The sequence below is a fragment of the Neophocaena asiaeorientalis genome, unplaced genomic scaffold, assembly GCF_003031525.2.
Source record: "Neophocaena asiaeorientalis asiaeorientalis breed wild unplaced genomic scaffold, Neophocaena_asiaeorientalis_V1.1 scaffold473, whole genome shotgun sequence".
Taxonomy (NCBI): Eukaryota; Metazoa; Chordata; class Mammalia; order Artiodactyla; family Phocoenidae; genus Neophocaena; species Neophocaena asiaeorientalis.
The window spans coordinates 540,934-563,603 of record NW_020174935.1 but is presented as its reverse complement, the minus strand read 5'-3'; the positions used below and the strand labels follow the sequence as shown (position 1 = coordinate 563,603).

At 59.4% G+C, this 22,670-nt stretch overlaps 2 protein-coding genes across 10 annotated transcripts in view; one reads left to right on the top strand and one right to left on the bottom strand.

Moving 5' to 3' along the window:
* TMPRSS6 (transmembrane serine protease 6) overlaps window positions 1–12,790 on the top strand; it is a 30,965-nt gene extending 18,175 nt beyond the window's left edge. Inside the window, exons 10-17 of the mRNA XM_024761580.1 lie at window positions 5,503–5,648; window positions 6,014–6,112; window positions 7,073–7,186; window positions 8,085–8,201; window positions 8,496–8,664; window positions 10,025–10,296; window positions 11,977–12,113; window positions 12,607–12,790. Of these exons, the coding sequence (XP_024617348.1) occupies window positions 5,503–5,648; window positions 6,014–6,112; window positions 7,073–7,186; window positions 8,085–8,201; window positions 8,496–8,664; window positions 10,025–10,296; window positions 11,977–12,113; window positions 12,607–12,765 (1,213 nt within the window). The 3' untranslated portion in view covers window positions 12,766–12,790. The remainder of the gene's footprint in view (window positions 1–5,502; window positions 5,649–6,013; window positions 6,113–7,072; window positions 7,187–8,084; window positions 8,202–8,495; window positions 8,665–10,024; window positions 10,297–11,976; window positions 12,114–12,606) is intronic.
* KCTD17 (potassium channel tetramerization domain containing 17) overlaps window positions 11,157–22,670 on the bottom strand; it is a 15,609-nt gene continuing 4,095 nt past the window's right edge. The window contains exons 4-9 of one of the 9 annotated variants that reach the window (XM_024761590.1): window positions 21,718–21,813; window positions 19,848–19,973; window positions 18,536–18,626; window positions 18,275–18,349; window positions 17,842–17,932; window positions 16,344–16,912 (exon numbers count right to left, since the gene is read on the bottom strand). In XM_024761590.1, coding sequence (XP_024617358.1) covers window positions 16,843–16,912; window positions 17,842–17,932; window positions 18,275–18,349; window positions 18,536–18,626; window positions 19,848–19,973; window positions 21,718–21,813 — 549 coding nt within the window. In that variant the 3' untranslated portion in view covers window positions 16,344–16,842. Of the gene's footprint in view, window positions 11,612–15,984; window positions 16,913–17,841; window positions 18,669–19,847; window positions 19,974–21,717; window positions 21,814–22,670 lie in introns of those variants that run through there. The other 8 variants (XM_024761586.1, XM_024761587.1, XM_024761583.1 and 5 more) reach the window with 8 other exon arrangements.

The window sequence follows — 22,670 nt, the reverse complement described above, 5'->3', positions numbered from 1 at the left end:
AGGGTGAGGCTTGACAAGACCTGGCACTCCCACCCCCTCCTCTCTCTTCCCAAGCCTCCCCCACCTGCTGGGGGCGTTGAAGATGTGCTTGGGGTAGTCTGGTTACCTGGTTTCTGCATGTAACTCTGGATACACCCCCTTCCTCATCTGTAAAACAAGGGGGTTAAGCCTGCCCAGGGTCCAGGGCCCCAACTTTTTATTATTTACCCATCAGAAAGATGTCTTCCAATAAGTTGTGTTTATTAGCTCCTAATGAAACGTCATTCCAAGTCGGGCTGGAGAGGTGGAAAGAGCTTAGCTGTTGAAATGAGACACAGCAGTGTTCAAACCCTGGCTCCTCTCCTTCCATTCAGCAAGGACTCACCCCTCCCAGCCTCAGGTAACTCATCTGAAAAGTGGGCAAGCAGCAGGCCCCCATCCAGGGAGGAGTAAGTGAGATCGTGCGTGGAGGACGCTGGCTCCTGCAGGCCGGGATGGGCAGGAGCTCCAGAAGGCACTGGCCATGAGTTCGTAACCGGCTCTGGGCTCTGCACCAGGCAGGCCCAGAGCTCAGGTGCCGTTTCTGTCACCCTCAGCAACCTGGTGAGGAAGCAGGCCCCGCACTGCCTCCTTCATAGACCAATGAGGGACTGAGGCACAGAGAGGCAAAGACATTCACACAAAGTCACCCAGCTCGTAACTAGAGAAACCGGAGTTGAGCTAGGCAGCGTGATCCAGAGCGTGTGCGGCGGCGTGCGGGCCTGTGTGCGCACATCCATGCACGTACGCGTGCTCATCTGTGCGCTCACACTCAAGCGGAATCTTCCTGCAGAGCCTCCGAGCAGCTGTGCCAGCTGTTCCCTCCCTTGGCCGAGCCATCCCGACTAACGCACTGGCATCCCGCTGAGGGGACGGACAGCTTCTGGGGCTCTCCTCTCGTCGGCTCCGAGAGCAGCCTGGGAAGTCCCATCCCTGACTTCTCAGACCTTCGTTAAGGGTCCGGGGTCCCGCGGTGGAGACTCGTGACCCCCTGCCCCCAGGCTCCTGCCCGTGTCTGAGGGTGGAAGGGAAGGCAGAGGTGTACCTCCAGACTGTAAGCACCGGACAAACCATTTCCTCTAGTTCTGATCTTTTTTGATAACCAGCAGCCTATGTAGTTGCTGGGAAATTCTCTGAATAAGCATTTGTTGGAAAATCTGCTTGTGTGGGTGGCAAAGACACAAGAGGTCCGGGGAAGGGTGTAGATTTCGAGGCACAGGATTTGTAGGGAGGGGGAGGCACAGTCCTGGGGCCCAGCATGGCCACTGACGAGGAGCGACAGAGGGTGGGTGTGGGGAGAGGGTGTCTCACCCCTCAGGTGCCAGCACAGTGATGAGGAGAGGCTGGGGCGGGTTCCCCCACGGGCGGGGCATCCTTGGGCACTGTCACCTCACTCCCCTGAGCCCTTTCTGCCTTCCCCCTACCTCCCTGTTTTCTACCCAGTTTCTCCCCAGCAGAGGCCTCAGGCCCTTTGAGTGGCCTGGGGGCGGGGCAGGGAGCTGACCTCGTGAAATCCGGCTACCATTTCCACTTCACCGATGGGGACAGGCAGAGCCCCTGGCTCCTCAGGCCTGCTGGAGCCCCTCAGGCCCGGCCTGGCTATGGGGCGGCCCTTCTGCTCCTTTGATCCCCTGGGCGGCCACAGAGGCTCCTCGGGCACTGCCGGGTGCTGGCGATGAGGAAGAAGGAGCTCCAGCTGCTGCCCTTGGTGAGCTCACAGCCCGACGATAGCAGCTGGTTTTCAAAGAAACCATTTCTCACGCGTGCCATAAAACACCCTACAAGGGAGCTATCACCCCATCTTACAGACTTGAAAATGGGAGCTTGCTGAGGTTGAGCCAGATGCCCAAGGTCACACAGCTGGTTCACGTGGCAGAGCCCAGCCTCAGCCTCAGCTCTGCAGCTTCAGGTCCACCGCTCTGGCCACCAAGTGAGACTGGTGTCCTCCCTTTTTTTAGTGCTTGTCTTTGCTGACTGTCTTTCCCATTTAACCTGTCTTTAGGGAAGGGAATGCATGTATGTGTGTATCCATCCATCTATCCTTCCATCCATCCTTCCATCCTTCCTTCCTTCCATCCATCCATCCATCCATCCGTCCATCCATCCACCAATTCTTTCTTCCTTCCATCCATTTACCCATCCATCAATACACCAACCCACCCTTCCTTCCTTCTGTCCATCCATCCATCCATCTACCATCCAATCTTTCTTGAACTCCTCCCTGTGTAGAGTTGCTGACATGCAAGGTTGACCGGATCCCTGCTTACTGTCTAGGTGAGGCAAGAAGGAAAATGCTCCAAATCCAGAAAAGTGAGAAAGCGCAAGGCAGCCCCGGTGCAAAAATGTGCTTTCAGACCCCCAGCACTTTGTAGCTGAGAAGAGATGTGGACTCCACAGCTTTCAGACTTCTGGTGCGCCTTGGACAGGGTTTGGGGGGAGGGGGCAGCACTTGGTGGTTGGGGAGGGATTGGAGAGCCAGAGGACGCAAACCCTCACGCAGAAGGCACTTCGGCAAGAACCAGAAATGATGATGTGCAAAGGGGCCAGGCCAGTGCGTGCGTAGTTCCTTGAGGCAGGCTGCGTGGGGGAGAGGGAGGGCGGGAGGAACCTGGTTAGCTGGGCCACACGTGCCCTGCCTAATTCGGGCAGCCTCCGATCACTTCCAGCCAGTGTTTCTAGGGCTTATTTTTCAGAAGCAGGAATCTAAGATGTTATGTGAAATTAGCTGGCAACTGCATTTGAAAAGCAGTTTTAATACTGCACAGGCTAAGCAGATCACCCTCGGGCTGAGTGATTCAGCCTGAGTCGCCAGATTACAGCCTCTTTTCTGGCTCCTGCTAATGAAGAGCCTCGCCCCAGAAATTCTGCCACCTCCTGTCTGCCCCAGGCCTCCAGGGTGAGAACTGAATGCTGCCCAGGCTGAGCAGCTCCTGAGTACCAGGCTGATCCTGGAATCCTCTCTTGGATGCCAGTAGAGAAATGTCCTATTGGCTGACGCTGGTGTCTTAGAGCCTCTGGCCAAGGCTTGAGGTGACCACGCAGCCCTCAAATTCTTATAAACTGAAACATTCCACTGCCCTCCAACCCGGCTCCGGTTCCTTCCCTGTCTCTCCACAGTCTCCCGTGACTGTCTGGGGACGGTGCCCCAGGCCCCTGAACCTTATTCGGGAATGCACCTGATTCCTCATTTCCCCCTGCCTGGTATTTCCCAGCCCCCAGATCCCCTGTCCACTCTCCAGGGCAATTCTCTGGGGATAGTAATCCATGATAGCATTTGTTTATCTACTTTAAAAACAAACCACAACGCCCCCTTGCTTCCTTAGTTTTAAAAGGATAAGGACGAGGCTTGTTCAGGAGCGCCCCCTGGTGGCACCTCATCCCGCTCTGGTCCCCCTGGGCTGCAGAGCAGTGGTTCTCAAAATTTTCCATCTCAGAACCCCTCTATACTCTTTAATTATGGAGCACCCCAGAGAGTTTTATGCCTTGTATAAAAACCATATTTTAACCTATATTTACAGTATTAGAAATGAAAACCGAGAACATTTTAAAATATTTATCAGTTCATTTAAAATAATAAGAAACCCATTACATTTTAACATAAAGGACATATTTTATGAAAAATTAATTATATTTCCCAAAATAAAAACATTTGGCGAGGAATAATATCACCGTTTTACATTTTTGCAGCTTTCTTTAATAATTGGATTAGTAGACCACAAATGAATCCCCACACCTGCTTCCGCATTCAATGGGTTACACATCAATCACATAGGCTCCGGAAAATTCCACTCTACCTTGTGCGAGAAGAGAGTGAAAAAGGCAAATGATATCTGAGAATTATTATAAAAATAATTTTTACTCTGGACCCCAAGTGGTCCCCAGACCATACTTTGAGAACTCTTTATTGGTATGGGGGCAAGAATATCACTGCAGGCAAACAGTATATGGGGAAACTAAACCTTAGGCCAGGTCTGAGGGGAGTCATGGGGAACGTGAGGGCTCAGCCCCTAGAGCTCATGTGGCAGTGACGGTCAGGGTGCACCTCCCCACAGTGCAGGCTGGGTGGGGCCTCCTGGGTCCCGAGGAGGCTGGCTTCTCGTCCACCTCAGCACTTCCCTTCCTGAGCCTTATCTGGAGAGCGGGATGAGAACAATCCCTCCTCACAGGGTGGAGTTGCTGTGAGAACCTCAAAATCCCCATGCAACGGGACCTCCAACTATTACTGAACTATTAAATGCTTGCCGTGTTCTGGAAGTTCTGAGGAAGCCTCTGGCCTCTGGCTCTGTGGGCTGCTGCATCTGCTGTGGGATGTTCCCATCATGCTTTGGGGCACTCCCACTTGCTCTCTTGACTTCCTCCTACCTTCTCTGCTGGGGGCATTTTCACCTCTGTCTGCAGACCTTTCCACCCGTGTTCTGGGTGTTTCCCTCACCTGTAAAGGCATTCCTGTCTGCTCTGTGAGGATACTCCCTTCCCTGTGGGAGACATTCCTAGGAGCTGATGGGGCCAACCCATCTGTTCTGTTGGGGGTGTCCCGCCTGGGAAGGCAGGGAACCCCAGGCTGCTCTCTGAGGAGGGTCCCGCTGCTTGGGGGGCGTGGCTGCGCCTGCTCCATGAAAGCATGGCCTCTTGCTCTGTAAGGCCAGGTGTGACCAGGCACCGTGTGGGATGAGCGCCGTGCCCTTCACCCTGGAGTCGGGAGGATTCTTACCTGCGCTCTGCGGGGAATTCCACCTGCTCTGTGGGAACGAGAGCGTGATCGATGGGGACGGGGGTGTCCGACAGGGATGTGAGCGTGCTCCCACAGCTGGGGGGTGGTCCCACCCGAGTGTGGCCACTCACGGAGAAGGTGCTGCCCATCAGCATGGCACTGCTGATCGTGGGAGCGGGACTGGTGCCTCCCTCATGCCCAGAGGGTCACAGGGAAGCCACCAGGGCTGTGGAGGCTTCTCAGTGGGAGGGAACGGCCTGAATGGGGAGCGAGGCTGCCTTCTCACTCCACACCGAGCCCAGGAGGAACATCCCTTCCAGTCTATGGAGAGTAGACCAGTCAAGGACTGTTGCTTCCACTGACACATTGGAGACTTTTGTCAGATGTCAGGTCAACAGACATGATAATTTCCCTTGTTTTACAAGGGAGGAAAGTGAGGCTTAGAGAGGGACTCTGACTCGCTAGACTCTTGCAGCTCCTAGGTGACTGGAACTAGAGTCCAGACGTTAACTTTTATCCTGCAGGCAATGGGGAGCCATTGAAGGTTTTTGAGCAGGGGAGTGACATAGCCAGGCTGCTTTCTAGATGACTCTGGGGGTGAGTGGCCACCCAAGGGAGAAATCAAGACAGAGGAGGTGGGGGTGGGCTGGGGTTGTGGCTCCCCCTTCCTTTCCGACTGCCCTGTCCTTGCCCTGTCTGTACACGGGGACCCAGGCTGTCCCTTGCCTTGGACCAGACCGTGTGGCCCTGAGTCTGTCTCTGGTCACCCCCAGGCTGTGTGGCCTGCGCACCCTGCAGCCCTACGCCGAGAGGATCCCTGTGGTGGCCACTGCTGGCATCACCATCAACTTCACGTCCCAGATCTCCCTCACCGGGCCCGGCGTGCAGGTGCACTACGGCTTGTACAACCAGTCAGATCGTGAGTGTGAGCAGGCTGGGGATTGGGGCGGGGACCCCCTAAGCGCCCGCAGCTTCTCTCTGCCTCTGAGCTGTCCCTGGAAGCGCCAAGAGGCTGGTCAAAAGGAGTGTGTGTGTGTGTGTGTGTGTGTGTGCGCGAACATATGCAGCTTTGTGTGTGCTCACGTGTGCAAGGCAGTCATACGTGTTCATGAGGTATATACACTCATACCTACCCGAGTGTGTGCTGTGTGCATGTGCCCGGACATGTATGTCCACACGGACCGTGTACACAGGCGTGTGGGTACACACGTGAGCACACGGGTGCCTCGTGTCTGCACGTGTTTTCATGCTGACGCGTGTCCTAATGGCTCCTTCCCTGTCCAGCCTGCCCCGGAGAGTTCCTCTGCTCTGTGAATGGACTCTGTGTGCCTGCCTGCGACGGGATCAAAGACTGCCCCAACGGCCTGGATGAGAGAAACTGTGGTGAGCTGCCCGCCCACCCCGTCGCTCCTCTCTCCTCACCTCTGTGCTGGGCTGAGCCCACCCTTTCGAAACCCGCCCCACACAGGCAGCTCCCATTAGAAGCAGCCAGGAAGTACGGCTCCCTCGCGGTGCTGAGATGGCACAGTGGAAGCACAGACTGAGGGCCACCCAGTGGGGCAGTGACAGGGACAAGCTGGGACCCAGGTGTCCTGACTCCCAGCTCAGGGCTTCTCCCCACCAGGCCATCCCCACCAGCCTTCTGCCAGGACAGCCATCCAAGAAGGAACAGAGCAGATGAGGGAGGGTAGGACCGGAAGGGGGAAGGCTATCAAGAAGAGCCCAGCAGACCCAGGTTGGCCAAGGAGAGGATCCTTTATCTGCCTCCTCCGAGTGGGGTCCTCCACCGCAGGGGTTCAGACTGGAGCTGCCAACTCTTCCTGAGGTTGTGCTCACCACTGCCCAGCCCTGGCAGAAGGGGCTCAGGGCCCTGATGGCCCCCGGGCCAGGGCTCCCTCGGATCAATACCTCTGCCTCTGAATCCTGGCTTCTGGCTCCCAGAGTCACCATCAGTACAGCCTGTTCCAGTCTGGTCTCCCCAGACCACCTGCATCCCATCAAAGTTTTACATATGTGGGGAGAGAAGCAGGAGGGAAGGGAGGTGTGCCTGCCTCTGCGCCGATCCTCTTATCCTGCTCGTGAAGGTGCCTCCTATTTGGAACCAGAACATCTGGCATCGAGTTCCGGTTCAGCCAGGTGACCTTGGAATAGTCACTTCATTTCTGTTTCCACCGATGAAATGGAGTATCTCACAGGGTTGCTGTGACACTCAGGCGTAAAGTAGCTGAGAAAGAGATCTGTGGTCATGACGTACGGTACAATGCACAGTCACAGGCAGTGCCAAGTCCCAGCCCGGTGCCTCTGGCTTCCTCCCACCTGTCCCCTCCCTGTGTCCTCATACAGTTTGCAGAGCCACATTCCAGTGCCAAGAGGACAGCACATGCATCTCACTGTCCAGGGTCTGTGACCGGCAGCCTGACTGTCTCAATGGGAGTGATGAAGAGCTGTGCCAGGAAGGTAGGGCGGGGTACGACCAGGTATCTAGAGGCGATCCGAAGAACGGGCTCAGCCAGATAGCCCAGCCCTTCTGCATGCTTCTTCCGCAAAGCTTTCTGCCCTCTTGTCCAAATGCTTCCCAACCCATTTATAAGTATGCCTATATGTCCGTCCATCCATCCATCCATCCATCTTCTGGTCTCCCCAGCCATCTTGTCTGTCCATTGATTCATACATCCACTCACTCACTCATCCATCGGCCTGTCCAACCACCTATCTCCCTATCCGCTAAGCCATCAATCTACTCACTTACTGGTTTACCCAACTGCCTCTGTGTATGTCCATTGTTCCATCCTCCATCCATGCATCCATGGATCTCTCTAACTACGGGTTTGTCCATTGGTCCTTGAAGGGAGGTAAAATTTAAGTAGCGAAGGGAAGGAGAGCAGGCGAAAACTGTGGAGGAGGAAGCTGTTCACGGTGAAGGTGGCGAGGTGCAGCTGTGTGGCTGGGTGGGGCAGGGCCCGGAGGGCTGCCAGGCTGGGAGGGGAGCTCAGTCTGATGGGAGAGGCAGACCCACGCTCTTGGGAGCCTCACTGGGCTGAAAGTGGAGGCACGGGTCTGCCCTCAGGTACCATACCTGGAGGGAGGCATAATCTTACGGTCAGGAGCCCAGGTCTGAGAGGGGAGACACTGCCTTCTCTTAACAGACCAGCGTGGGGGGCGAGGGGTGCGGAGGGGACATGGCCTTTAGGGGACCTTAAAGGAGCCTCAGGGAACCCTTTAGTGGGGTCAAGAGACCCCTCCCCGGTCGCCTCCTGGCCTCTTCCAGGCTCTGTCTTCCCTGGCCTTGTTTTGGAGGCTCCTTTGGGCTCAGGGACCCATCCTCTAAGCCCTGCCCCCACCCCCTCTATTCCAGGGGTGCCTTGCGGGACCTTCACTTTCCAGTGTGAGGACCGCAGTTGTGTGAAGAAGCCCAACCCACAGTGCGACGGGCACCCCGACTGCAAGGACGGCTCGGACGAGCAGTACTGCGGTGAGCCCTGGGGGCATGCCCCTCCACCAGCGTGGGAGCGAGGGAGGTACCCCCTCTGCGGAGCTGGAGGGAGAGCTCATCATCTGTCCATCAGTCTCTTTCTACCCCGCCTCTGCCCCCTGGTGTGGGTCCTGCCCGCCTCTCTCCCTCCCTCGCCCCTTCATTCTCTTTCCCTGTCCCCTTCGTGTCGTTCCTCTGCTCGCCCTTCATGCCTCCCCCTTCTCTTTTTCTCTGTGTCTGTTTCTCTGCGGCCGCTCGCCCTCTGTCCATCCCTGCCCCCTCCTCCACCCCTAGACTGTGGCCTCCAGGGCCCCTCGGGCCGCATCGTGGGCGGGGTCGAGTCCTCGGAGGGCGAGTGGCCCTGGCAGGCCAGCCTCCAGGTTCGGGGCCGACACATCTGTGGGGGGGCCCTCGTCGCTGACCGCTGGGTCATCACAGCTGCCCACTGCTTCCAGGAGGACAGGTGAGGGGGGCGGCGCGGGGACGTGGGCCGCGAGACGTGGGGTAGGGAAGGCTGTGACGGGGGACGGTGTGTCTGAAACCTAAGCAGACAGAGGGGAGGGCGGTGGGAAGCCCCTCAGACTGGCTGTTCCGACACTTGGGTTCAGCCCTGGCTCCACCGCGGGCACGCTCTGTGCCCCTGGAGAGGCTGCTTGACCTCTCTGTGCTCTACTTTTGGTATCTTGCTTTCAGCTGGGTCAGTGATGCATTTATTTACTCATTCATCCATTCAACTACGTTCGTTGTGCTCCTACTATGTGCCAGGGGCTGTGCTAGACACTGGGGGACAGCAGAAAACAGAACTGCCTGACCTGGTCATAGGCCATAAACCCCCTCCTCCAGGCATGCCTGTCTGTGACCTGGGGCGGGAGAGGTGGGGCAGAGAAACCCACAAGAAGGGACGTCTCACCCTGCCCTACAGACATCTTCCTTATCTCCGTGGTGGGCTGACAGCACCCACTCTCCACCCCTAGCCTGATGTCTGGTGTCCCAGACCCGCCCCCCAGCACGGCCAGTTCTGGACTCTGTCCCCACACCTTCTCCTCTGTCCTGGGTCTACACAGTCCTTGCCAAAGGCCTGGAGCCACCAGGGCACCCCCTTCCCTCACTCAGCGAGGCAGCAAGCCCTCTCAGTGGTCTGGAGAATCTTCAGCCACTGCCTGTCCACGCTGCCACCATTACCCCTGGGTCACCCCCGCAGCCCAGAGCCCAGTTCCCTTTTGCATCCTCTGCCCAGGTGCCCGGGTGCCCTTCTGGGTGCGGTCTGACTACCCAGCTTCTTTCACTTCATCCCTGGCTCCCCACTGCCCACAAGGTAGAGAAAGACCTGGATGCTGACCCGGCCTCCAGGGGTCTGCACAGCCCAGTCTCTGCCAATTCCTCCACACCCAACTCCCTCCCCCTCTTCCTGAGGACCAGCGAGTTTCAGGGCGTTCCCAGCTGCCCCATCTATAAAGTGCACAGAAAAAAAGGAGAGAATGATCTGCCAATGCTTGGCACTGTGCTAGTTTGTTTACATACACGGTCTTATTGAATCCCCCCAGGAACATATGAGTAGATGATACTATTCCCATTTTGCAGATGGGGTGACTGAGGCCTAGAGAGGTGCACACACACCTCGGGAGGGATGACGCTGGAGCTGGAACCCAGGCAGGAGGGCTCCAGGGCCAACACTGAACACCGTACCACCAGCTGCCTGGCCTTCCAGAGCAGGGCGGGGATGGGTCGGAGGCTGGTGTCCCGGGGGGGAAGCTGGCTACCCTAGGGATCTGGGATGGGATCGGGGAGGCGGCCGCTGAGCGAGTCCCCCTCGCTGCCCTCAGCATGGCGTCCCCGGCGCTGTGGACCGTGTTCCTGGGCAAAGTGTGGCAGAGCGCTCGCTGGCCGGGTGAGGTGTCCTTCAAGGTGAGCCGCCTGCTTCTGCACCCGTACCATGAGGAGGACAGCCACGACTATGACGTGGCCCTGCTGCAGCTCGACCACCCCGTGGTGCGCTCGGCCTCCGTGCACCCCGTCTGCCTGCCCGCGCGCTCCCACTTCTTCGAGCCGGGCCTGCACTGCTGGATCACGGGCTGGGGTGCCCTGCGCGAGGGTGGTGAGCTGGACTGCGGGCAGGGGAGATGGGATGGGTCCCCCTCATGCAGCTTCTGAGCCTGGAGGTGAAGTGGCAGGGGGCCCTGGGGCTCCCCTCCAGAGGCCCGCTAGTCCTGGGATTAAATTGGGCTGGATGTCACGGAAAAAAACCTTTAACTATGGCCGTGGGCCTCTCCCCTTCCCTTCCTGCCAGAAGGGCATTTAAGGAGAGCCAAGGTCATGGAAGGATATCCTAGGGGATAAGTGTGGAGTGATGGGGCAGGCCAGGGACCCCACAGCCCGTGGGCAAGCTCCAACCCTCTGCTCCTTGGACAGCGGCGGGTGGCGGGGTATGTGTCTGTGTTGGGGGGAGGCTCTTAATTATTAACACTTACCACATGGAGGTTAGATTTTAGGGGAACATGATTTCATCTAATCCATCCAATAACCCTAGCTATTGGTTATCACGGACCCCATCTTAAGGACGGGGAAACGGAGGCTCAGAGACATTTAGCTGTGACTCAAAGTCACACAGCCAGAGAGGGTTGGAGCAGAGACTAGAACCCAGGACTATCTGACCCCAGAGCCCCTGCTGTTTGGATGCTGCCTCTCAGAAACATGAGTTTCCCCCCTTCCCTCCTACACTGACCGGAGCTGGCCATCCCTAGAGGCCAGCTCTCAGTTCTGTACATAACTACAGCCACGCCCTGCACCCTTCGCGGTGGTGGCTTTAAAAATGTGTACTGTGCTTTACAATCTGGAGGTGGGCAGGACTGAGGGATAATTTAAAGACGGAGAAACTGAGGCTCAGGTGAAAAGTGACATGTCCAAGAGGATGACAGAGAATAGTATAAAACAAGGATTGGTCCACTTCCTCATTCATTCATTCAACGACACATTTATGAGCACCTGCTATATGCCGGGCATCGAGTTGGACAAAGGAAATATAAAGACAAACAGGAAACATGCTTTGGGGAGCTGACACGGATGGGGAGGTACGGGGGGCAGTGGCAGCCCAGAGGAAGGGTGGGCTGAGCTCGGGCTTGGAGGATAGGTCAGCAGTGTCCCAGCGAAGGGGAAAGGCATTTCTGACGAGAGCACAGGTGGCAACCCAGGGAGCCCTGAGAACACCCAGCACCAGAGGGGAGCCGGTGGATCTGGGTGCGGATCCGGAGCCAGGAGTCCTCCTCCTGACCTGCTCGAAGCATCAGGGCTTTGAGAAAAAGCACAGATGTCTGGGCCCAGCCCAGCCGAACAGACCGGATCTCCGGGTGGAACTAGGCACAGTGTTGATTGAAGCTCCTCGGGAGAAGCGCGGGCTGGACAGTGGGGAGACGCTGACGAGTTTTAGGGGGGAGTGAAGGGGTGAGATGTGTGTTCTGGAAAAATCTCCCAGGGCTGTCACAGAGCGGAGGGGAGGCAGCCAAGAAGCCTCAAGCAGGAGGGGTGGCGGGGGGAGGACCTAAGGAGGACCCTAGTCCAGATAGGCCCTGGGCAGGGTCGGGGTGGGGTCTGTCACCATGAGCTTCTCGGAGGAGGAGCCAGAACAGAGTGATGGAGACGTGGAGGGCGGGGATGGGAGGGTTGGCAGAGCAGGAGCGAGGAAGGGGGCTCCTGAGATGCAAGAGGAAGAGCCACGGGAAGAGTGGGGGCCCCGGGCACCTCAGATCTTCTCGCCTCTGCCCCCGACCCCGCCGGGCAGGCCCCACCAGCAACGGCCTGCAGAAGGTGGACGTGCAGCTGATCCCGCAGGACTTGTGCAGCGAGGCCTACCGCTACCAGGTGACCCCCCGCATGCTGTGCGCCGGCTACCGCAGGGGCAAGAAGGATGCCTGCCAGGTGACTCCTGCGGGATGGGCCAGATCGGGGAGAGAGGGCGCTGCTCATGTCACCCAGGGCCTGCTGCAGCCTCACGGCAAGGTGGGCTTGGCTGTCCCCACTTTATGGATGAGGAAACTGAGGCTTGGGAGGTTGAGAGACTTGCTCCAGGTTGCAGGCCCCAGATCAGAAGAGACCCCAGGGGGGCAGGGCTGAGGCCCAAACCCAGCTCTGCTCCTTGCCCTCCGCGAGGCGCTTTGCCCAAGTGAGGCAGCAGAGAGGACTAGAGCCCACAGAAGGCAGGCGGGGCTGGGCAGGGCGTGGGGACACACATCCCACGCTTCCACGAAAGCCAGGCCCGGCTGGAGACCAGGCTGAGCTGGTTTGGGCCGCCTCCATCTATCAGAGGCTTCCAAAGGGGACGTGTCACTCAGAACACCCCCAGCAGTCGGGACCCTTGCCTGGAAGGGGATGTCTCTACCCTGACTTGGCCCTGTCTCTTCCCCTCTTACAGGGTGACTCGGGCGGCCCGCTGGTGTGCAAGGAGCCCAGTGGCCGCTGGTTCCTGGCGGGGCTGGTCAGCTGGGGTCTGGGCTGTGGCCGGCCCAACTACTTTGGCGTCTACACCCGCATCACAGGTGTGATTGGCTGGATCCAGCAGGTGCTGACTTGAGAAGCTGCCCCCGCAGAGCAAGGGCCCCCACCTCTTGGACTCAGAGAGCCCAGGGCGCCCACCAGGCAGGGGAGCAAGTATTCTGCCGGTGGCAGGGCCCCATGGGGACAGGAGGTGGTGTCTCTCCTCTCCCGCAACCTGTTGCCTGACATCTGCCCCAGTGAGGACACAAGGAGGGAGAAGGGCCATCAGCTGGTGGTCGAGACTTCCCCTGAGGGCCTGGGATGGTCACCAGGCCCGGCTGGGGGGGGTTCACATCCAACCTGTCCCCTCCTGATTCTCTCTCCTCCTTCCCCTTCCTCTGCTGCTGACTTTGGTGGGCAAGGGTCGAGCAGCAGTCATGTGGCTGCCGGGCCCCCTGCCTGCTCCCGCCCCAGCGCAGAGGCTGCTGGGCCAGCATCCTCTCCAGACAGCAGATTCCAGCCTTTGAAGCCCTTGGCCTAACTTAGGGGTGGGGGAGGAAGGTGCTCCCGCAGGAAGGGCCCTCAGAGCCCTAGAGACAGCCAAGTGGGCCAGCCGCCACTGCAGGCCAAAGGGTGGGGAGCCCCAGGTCCAGGGTCCTCCCACGCCTACCTGTTCCTCGGGCCTTCACTGCCCACGCTCACCTGGAGGTGAGCTCAGCTGCCCTGTGGAATAAAGCTGTCTGACCCGAGGTCCTGTTCTGGGGATTGAATGGGGCCCCGGGCACCAATCTCATGCCTTTGACTGAGCAGCCCCTGTTATCTGCTCAGCCTGTTGGCTAAGCGTCCAGGAGACTAAGGGGTGGGGGCGGTCAGTGGGGGCAGCGGTGGCCTCCAGGGCAGCTGCCTAGGTCCTGGGAGCAACCCCAGGAAGGCAATGGTTTGGTGCCCCTCAGGTCAGAGTGAGGGCTGGGACAAGTGATGCGCTCCTTCTGGAAGCTTGGAAGGAAGCTGAGGGGCAGAGAGTCTCATGATCGCACCAGGGAGGGGTCAGGAGTGGAGCCTGGAGCGGAAGCCCCATCTCCTGATTCCCAGGCTACCACTTCCCCTCTGGCACGGCACTGCCTCTGCATTCTGAGTCATTTATTCAGTGAGCAGCTCACAGGCTCCTACCACGTGCCAAGGGCCGCACTGGGGTCACAGAGCTGCACAGAACTTGGCTCCTCATCTGGGGAGGGGTGGGGATGCTGATCCAGGGTGAAGGGGCTTTGGGGTAGCCTGCAACTCGGGAAGGCTGCCTGGAGGAGACTTGGGGTTCAAATGTGGCCAAGGTGGGGAAGAGCATTCCAGGCAGGGGAACAGCATGTGCGAAGGCAACAGTCCCCAAAGTCAGTGGCCTGTTAGGGAACAGTAAGTTGTTTTTAGTTGGAACAGAGGTTGGCAGGGTTGGTGGTGGGGTGGGCGGTAGGGCTCAAAAGGAATGCATGGGGAGGGGCAAACTGAGATTAGATGGCAAAGAGCTTGGAGTAGAGCTATGAATTGACCCTGGGCGCTCTGGGGAGCCGTGGAAGGCTCTAGAGCAGGGAAGTGACTGACACAGTATGGATTCCCAGTTTAGAACCACCACCGGCACCAGTCTGGAGGAAGTGGGAGGCAGTGAGGCTGGTAAGGAGGCCACTGCGGAATTCCAGGGAGAAGAGGATGGGGCCTGGACCGAGCAGGGCAAGGGGGATGGACATAGGGTTGAAGGACCCTTACTGTCCTCCAGGTGCCCCAGTCGATGGGGTGACGTGAGGGAGGAGTCACCCAGGACCACTCCCACCCAGGGCACCTGGGGAGAGAAAAGCTCTGGGAAGGTGTCATGAACTTGGGATGCTTCTGGGAGGGAGATGTCCAGGAGGCAGGCGGAGCTTGAGAGAGGTTTGGAGGAGGGATTTTAGAGCTGCCCTGCAAGGAAGGTGGTCTGGGGAAGACGGAGGAGGTGGGGGAGACACAGACTGCAGACGTGCGGGTCCGGAGTAGGAGGCTGAGGGCAACTGAGGGGGATGGAGTCTTAGCAGCCAGGGCTGTGGCCTGCGTGGGAGTGGTCAGGGAGGCCTACAGGGCCGGGCCCTGGTGGAGGTGAGGAAGCGGGGTGTCAAGGGCGGACAAGTCTTTCTTGGAGCCTAGCTGGGAGGAGAAGGAAGCGGGGGAGCCTTGGAGGGGGCCTAGTGTCGAGAGGGTTTTCAAAGGTAGACAGGGAATGGCCATCACATCCACGTGTGGAGAGCCCTCCACCCGCTGGGTCCTGCCTGTGGAGATGGCGCAGACGCTATGGGGGGGACACCTTTGGGGTGAGGGCAGGACTACCCCGGGTGGCCTCTCAGGGATCTCAGAGGGGGAGCAGAACACTGCTGGAGGGTGCTTTGCTAAAGTGCAAATTCATGGCCTCACCCCAGCCTTAATTAGTAGGAATTAGGGGGTAGGGGGTAATCTGTCCTTTTAACAAGGCTCCTGGTGACTCTTTTGCAAGCAAAGCTGGACACAAAAAGCGAGGTCAACTTCAGAGAGCCGAGTGGCCCCAGGGAGAGTGGTGAGGTCCCCCCAGCCTGCTGAGCGGGCTGGGGAGGCTTCGGTCAAGGGGAGCACTGCTTTGCAGAGATGTCCCCCGGCAGCGCTGAACTGCTGGGAGGCGGGGCTGGGGAGCCAGGCAGACACTCAGTAGGACCCGGGAGGTGAAGGAACTGGCCAGGCGGGGTGGGGGTCCCGTCAGACTCTGAGAGAAGATGGAGGGGAGACTGGGGGTTGTATTTCCTAGGACTTGGGGCAGAGGGTGGAGGTGACCAGAAGCTATCACAGCGGGAAGCAGAGGGGACGTCCTGCTAGCTTAGGAGGGAGCTGAGGTGGCAGGGTGAAGCCAGAAAGGAGAGCACCTTACCTGAATGGCGAGGTGAGACTGGGAATTGGGACGTAAGGAGCCAGGCTTGGGAGGACCAGGTATCCTGATTCCCAGAGGCCCAATTCCCTACCCCTCAGCACCCCAGCTAATCTAGGTCTGCCTGGAGGCCAGAAGAGACCTGCGTGACTCCAGGGGGGCGGGGCCTCAGAAGTCACCTGGTCCACCCCGTCACTTTACTGTTGAGGAAACTGAGGCCCAGAGAGGGGAAGGTACTTTCCAAAGTTCACCCAGCAAGGCAGAGCTGGTATCCTCGGTGTCCGGCCACGGGACAGAGGATGCAACCATGATGCGCATCCCCCCAGCACACACGGGAGAGTGACAACAGGGCGGGGTCCCTGGGCTTTATGAAAAAGCCCCATTACCTTGGGCTGTCTACACCACCTTAAGTTTAGCCCCTGTCCCCAAACGTGGCCCAGAGAAAGAGAGGGAGACAGCCGGGCTGGCTGCTTCTTCAGGTTTTATTACACGGTGGTGTTGGACACCGCTGGGAAGCAAGTATCCAGCCGGGGAGGCCATAAACGCGGGAGGGGCACCTTGCTCAGCCCCTGCCACCCCAGACTCTCCCTTGGGCAGAGGGGGGAGTGTCCCCCTTTCCCTTGTCACCAGCTCCTGAGTGGCCCCGCTGCCCCTGCTGAACCAATGCCTCCCTTCCTCCTGGCCAGGGCACTGTGCGACCAGCAGTACAGACAGCAGGGGCACGGGGAGCGGGCAAGGTGAAGGCCGAGTCACCCATCCCCTCCTTCAACAGCGCTAACGCCACGCCCTTCATCGCCCACCAGTCCCTCAATCTCCATCCTGGGTCAGGCAGGTCCGAGTCTGCGCCTTGTGCCCTCCCTGAGGGCTTTCGGGGACCTTTGCTCCTCTCGGTAAAATCACAGCAAACCTGAGGTAGGTAGGGCAGGAAGTGAACCCATGTGACAGACAGGGAGACTAAAGGAGGTGATGTGACTGGGCTGCGGGGGGAGGGCATCTGCCATGCAGCTGGGGGACCTGAGGGAGGGGACGTAGGGGCCTGGAAGACACAGCTGGACAGTGCCACACTTTGACCACCGGCAGGCGGCTCTGCCCAGGGGTCCCAGGGCCCACATCAGGCCTTGCGAGGTCCCAGTGGGCCCCCACCCGGCCCCCGGAGGCAGGGGTAAATCACAGCCCCGCAGGTGTAGACAGAGGTGACAGCGGGGAGAGCTCTTCCTCCGCCTCAGGCTGGGGGCCCACCCCGCGGTACAAAAATAAAGGATTTCAGAACGGAACCCCAAGTCCCTGGAGGCGATCTGGGGCCTCACATCCGGGTGCCTCTGGCTTGTAACAGCTAGAAAATAAGAGGGGGCAGGGAGACGGGGTGGGGAGTGGTCAGAACACCGGGAGGAGGATGAGAGGGTGAGGCCGGTGAGGAAGGGGTAGTGCAGGGCCAGGAGCAGGGCGGAGAGGAGATTGGAATGGAGGGAGGGAGGGGTGGGGAGAGAGGGAGAGAGAAAGAGTCAGGTGAGTCACGAGGTCCTTTCTGGGAGGAAGGAGGGGGGCTGAGGCCCAGAAAAAGTGTATTCAGAGCTGAGCAGGAGGGGAAGCGGGGAGAGGACCCAGCTCGCCCATCCAGGGGCCCCATGCCCCACCTTGGGCCGGGGGATGGCTGCCTAGGAGGCCACATTCTGCCAAGGCTCTGGCCAGGGGGTCGAGGCCCAGAGGCTGGTCACCACTGTCTCAGGCAGAAGGTCACAGAGAGCAGCTGTCTGTCCCCATTTTTGAGGCAACTGTGGCCCAGAGAAGGACAGTGACTTGCCCAAGGTCAGACAGCAGGCAGATAAGACTGAGTGGGGGCTTGTGGGCACCTGGCCAGGGCTTTTTCTGCCACAGCCCAATCCTCAGCCAGCTCCAGCTGACTCCTCCTAGGCCGAGGGAATCCAAGTGTGGCCTGTCCTTCCCACCCCCGCAGAAATAGGGAACCCAGTGCCTCGAGGCTGTGATGCAGAAGCTCCCGCGTGTGCAGGGATGAGGTCAGGGCACCTGGCTTCTGTTTCCCTTCCCTCCTTCCCAGTGTGGCTCTGATGCTGCTGGGCAGGTGGGAAAGAATTTCCTCCCCCTTTTGTCTCATCTCAGAGCCTCATCCCCAAGGCCAAGATAGGCTGAGAGACTTGGGGGAGGGGAGCAAATCAGCCGGAAGTTCGGCTCAAGTCCAAAAAAACAAGAGATGAGCACCCTCCTGGCTTCCGCCCCTGCCTCCAGCTCTGCCAAGCTACAAACCAGGCGTGGCAGCTCTGGGGGCGGGCGAGGGGCCCAGGAGAAGCCCTCACCGCAAGCGCAGCCTCAGGTCTGAGGGGGCGCAGACGGGAACCTGCAAGGAGGAAACGTGAGGAGGTGAGGCGCTGCAGCAGGGTGGCCCGGCCTCAGATGTGCCCGGCGGGGTCGGCGGGCACCAAGGAGATGCAGCTGTGCCCCTCTGCCCCGGGCCCAGAGGCGGGAGGTGCCAGAAGGGGTGCGGGAGGCGGCAGGCGGGATGCTCTGGGATGCGGTGCCGGGGCACCTGGGTGGAGGGCACAGGAGGCTGGGACCACAGCAGCCCCGGGATGGAGGTGTGAGCAGGCAGAGAGAAAACCCGGACAGGGGCAGAGAGGGAAGAGGCAGGGTGCAGATGAGATCCAGGAGGAAGAAGAGGTGGATGGAGATGAGGCAGGACCTCCGGCGGGAAGCGGAGGAGGAGGAGGCGGTGGTGAGAGGGAGGAAAGGTTAGCGGGATCCTGAGATGACTGGGCTGCAAAGAGAAAGTGAGAGAAGGGATGGTTATGCAGGTGAGGCACCAGGCACGTGGCTGAGCTAACCCTGGAGGGCCCGCCCCCCGGCCGTCCCGGGACCCCAGGCTCCGCAGCGGGCTCCAGCGGGGAGCCGGCGGGAGGCACGGCCTTTGTTAGCGATCGTTCTCCTCGGGGGTTGGCTGCACCTTTCTGCTGCGTATCTGCCTCCACCTCCACCTGCACCTGTGCCACCTCCACCTCCTGCCGCTGCCGCTCCTCCAGCTGCTCCTCGGCGCGCTGTGGACCAGCCGGCAGACCCAGGGAAGAAAGAGCGCAGAGCTAACGAGGGGGCCGGGGCCCGCTGGTGGCTGTCCCCGCAGGCCCCCATCTCAGCGTGAAGGGGACGGGCGAGGGGAACCTCCCGGGTGGGGGGGCGGGGGGGTGTCAGAGGAAGGGGGTGGGTGTGTGGCCAGGGCAGCCTTGAGGGCTGCCTGGGAAGGCCTCGTTTTAGGAGGACCGACCCAGAGCAGAAACGAGGCCAGGGGAGGCCCAGGCAGATCTGAGATGTCAGCACCAGGCTCTCGCACCCCAGGTCCTGAGGTCTCTCCCAGAGACGCGGGAGCAGCCAGCTCACCTTGCACCCTTGCAAGGCCGTGCCGGCCGCTGGCCCCCATGGGGCTGGGGTGGGCAGGGGAAGTCACAGCCCAGGGAGGCAGACGGCCAGACGGGAAGCGGAGTTCCTAAGTCTCCAGCACATAGGGACAGGCTCCTAGAAGGAACGGTCTCCCTTCTTCCCAGCCTGCCTAGCTGCCTGCCCCACTGGTCCTACCAAAGGCCCCTCAGGCTTCCGATCAGCTCTGCGTCCAGGGTGGCGGGACCTCCGATTAGCCCCCTCCCCCCCAGCCAGCTGACGCTGCCTCACAGGCCAGGGTGGAAACACAGGGCCGGACCCCAAGGGCTCCAGACCCCTCTGCCGCTGAGTCCTGGGAGGGAGCCTGCGGGAGGGGCAGGATTAACGGATTCGGCTTCCCTGCCCCAGCCCAGGCCCCTGGGAAATAAATTGGCCCTTTGGATCCCAGAAGTTGCAAGCCGGTGGTCCACCCCTCTCACTCCTCTGAGAACACAACCAAGGTGCCCAGAGGGGGCGGGACTTTTCCAAGGTCACGCAGAGCGCTCACACCATGCCCAGACCCCTAGCCCAGTGCACTCCCCCTTGTGCTACGCTGCCCCGTGGCCACCATGCGACCACCATCCAAGTGGCACCTAAGTCCACCCTCGCTGTGCCCTGGGGATAATCTCATCTCATTGTCCCCCAAGTCTGGGCCTGGGTAACTGGCGTGAGCAGGCAGGACGGTGGGTGGCATGGGATGGATGGCATCGGCTGTGAGCAGGGGGTCAGGCGTGTGCAGCGGGAGGGAAAAAGAAGCTCGGATGGCTAGGTGGAGGGCGGCGAGGGGAGGGAGGAAAGGCAGGGAGGCCAAGGTCGGGGCAGGGCAGGGGCTGGGGCAGAGGGCTCACCTTGGTTTTGCGGCTGGACTCGGAGCTCAGTCCGTGCGGGGAGCTGTAGAGCTCCTTGGACACCACGCACAGGAACTCTGCCTGGTCCTCGCTGCCATAGTTGTAGGAGGAGCCGATGCTCACCAGCTGGAGGGGCGGAGCATGGGGAGAAAACGATAGGATGGGGTTGAGGGGACGGGGTGGGCGGACACCGGCACTTGTCAACTGTGCCCTGACCTTGCTGTTCCATTCAGGGCCATCCCTGGGTTTCCAGAGGACACTTCTGGTGCAGAGTCAGAGTCCTCTCCCCCTCCACCCCCGCCTATGGCTCTGGGCTATTTCCAGGGCCAGCCCCCCGACATGGCTTGGCTGGACCTGATCCTTAGCGGAGAAGGGTTATCACTGCTGTTCCTCCCCCATATCTAGCAGGCAACGTCCTAAAAGCAGGCAGAGGCCTGTAATGGGCAGGCTGTCTCCCTCTGTCCCAGATGTGGCTGAGGCAGCCCCAGAACCAGGCTGCAGGATGGGGTTGGCATGACCTGGTGGAGCTCCATAGAATATTCTGTTCACTGTTGGAAGGAGAGGTAGAACAGGTCACCCGTTCCTTACGCCAGCGGTCCCTGACACACCCGCTCAGCCTTTGAGAGCCCACGCACTTGCCAAAGACTCCCTTAGGCTTTCAAGAGTGGCCCCACCTTTGTTCTGGGGTCCCTAAAATAACCACACCTGCAGGGCCCCTTCTGACTGATAAAGGCCCTGCACGTGATGGGTCTCATTCGGCCCCCAGGAGCCCTCATCCTGCAGAGAGGAAAAATCAGCCCCTTCGGCAGATGAGGTTTGGAGAGGTGGTGAAGTCCCACAGCCAGGAAGAATCTGAATGTGAATGTGGATTCAAATTCAGGATTTGAATCTGGGACCCCGAGTCCTCTCAGGGGTCCTATGGACTTAAATGCTTCTAATAATTCACAGGGTGCTAGCTAGCTCCAATGTTTAGAGGCCTACTCTGGGCTAGGGACTTTATCCATGGTCTTTCTATGGAGGTCTTTCAACATTCCTGCAAAGGAAGTACTACTGGTCCATGTCACAGATTAGGAAACTGAGGCCCAGAGAGATACGCCTTGCTCAAGTTCACACAGCATGTCAGTGGCGAGGTCTAGATATGAATCCAGGCTTCCGGCTCCTGGACTGGACTAGTTCCTCCATCCTGCCCGGCCATCCTGGGAAGCCTGGCCTTCTTCAACCTCCAGGTGCAAGGGAGCTTGTAAGGATAAAGGGTAACCCTTCTCTAAGGGCAAATTTGACCTTGGGTTAACTTGTTGGCTCTGATCCTCTGGAAACCTCAGAGAGGTGTGACGTCAGCTGCATTACTAGGGCAACACCGTTTATGATAAAAATCTCTCCTGCTGGTAAACTGCATAGGTACTGGGAGGAAGTACAGGTCACCATAAATACCTCATGGGAAGCTGCTGCTCTGGGCTGCCCTGAATGTGGCAACGCTTGGAACTGGGCACGTCCCTTGCGGGGACCTGGAATCTATGCCTATGGAATTGTTACACAAGGTGTGGCCCCAAGGGGACCTCCGCTCTCCTATGTGGATCTTGTCTCCTCGCACCAGAGCTGTCGCTTGGGGGCCAGAGACTCACACACTACGGTGTAGACCGCTACCTGGTTGCTGGGAGGACTCCCATTAAAGATGATTCCCGGGAGCTGCCCTGCGGCCACCGGGGCTTCCCTCCTCTCCCCTTCCTGGTCAGTCTGCTGCCAAGTGTGGCCTTTCTTAATCTTGTTTAGTCTGTCTTAAGACCCCGGGTGAGGGCTGAATTGGGCACCCCAAGGCTGGGGCTGCGGGAAGGGAGGGACTTGCTTTGCCTGGGGGTGTGGCCCAGCCCACCTGCTCGAAGCGCCAGCCGTCGGACATGGTGGAGACCATCTGCGTGAGCTCCTCCTCCTGGCACTGCAGCACGCGGTACACGTGCTTGGGTGGGACCTGCAGGCAGAGGGGGGACGTGGAGGGCACCTGTGGGAGTGCCAGGCACCCCGGGGGCGGGAAGAGCACCTGTCCTCCCCCCACCATCTACCCCTAAGAAGGACAGAAGTGGGGGAGGGGAGATGGGAACCATGTTCTGAGTACCTACTATGTGCCAGGCACTCGACGTGCATGTTCTCACTTAATCCCTCCAAAAACCCTAGGAGTTATGGGATGTTCATGGAAGTTCAGAGAGGGTCAGTTACTTGCCCAAGGTCACCCAGCTAGAGAGTAGCAGAGCCAGAATTGGAACACAGGTGATACAAGTGGGAAAGGAGGAGGGGCTTAGGGGACATCCTGGGGCACTAACTGAGGCGGGTCCTCCAGGGGACGTGGGGCACCCTCTCTTCAATCTCCTGGGGCTGGGAGACGGTGCCTCACTACCCATTTCCCACCCTCCACGTCTCCCCCAAGGTGGGCAGAGAATCTCTCCAGCTCCTCCTACAGCCTGGCCACTTAGGCCTAGGGTCCAAGCTCAGAAACTCCAGCTCCAGAAGCTTGTGCCGTGACCTCCAGGGGACCACCTGAGCCCATGAAGTGGACGATGTAATAATCCCACATTGCCTCCCACAGGGCCCCCTGTACCTCCACAGTGACCCCATTTTGCCTGGGAGGAAGGGAAGGGTGGGCAGTTCTCAGCACCTCTATATTCCACAAGAGGAAATCAAGGTCCAGAGAGGGGTGTGATTGGCTCAAGGTCACACAGCAAACAGAGCCGAGGCAGGGAAAGAACCCCAAGTCCGTCTCCCAGTCTGGGGCTTTGCTGAACAGTTTGGGAGCTGGACAACCACTCCTCCCCTTATAGGAGAGCTTGGGCT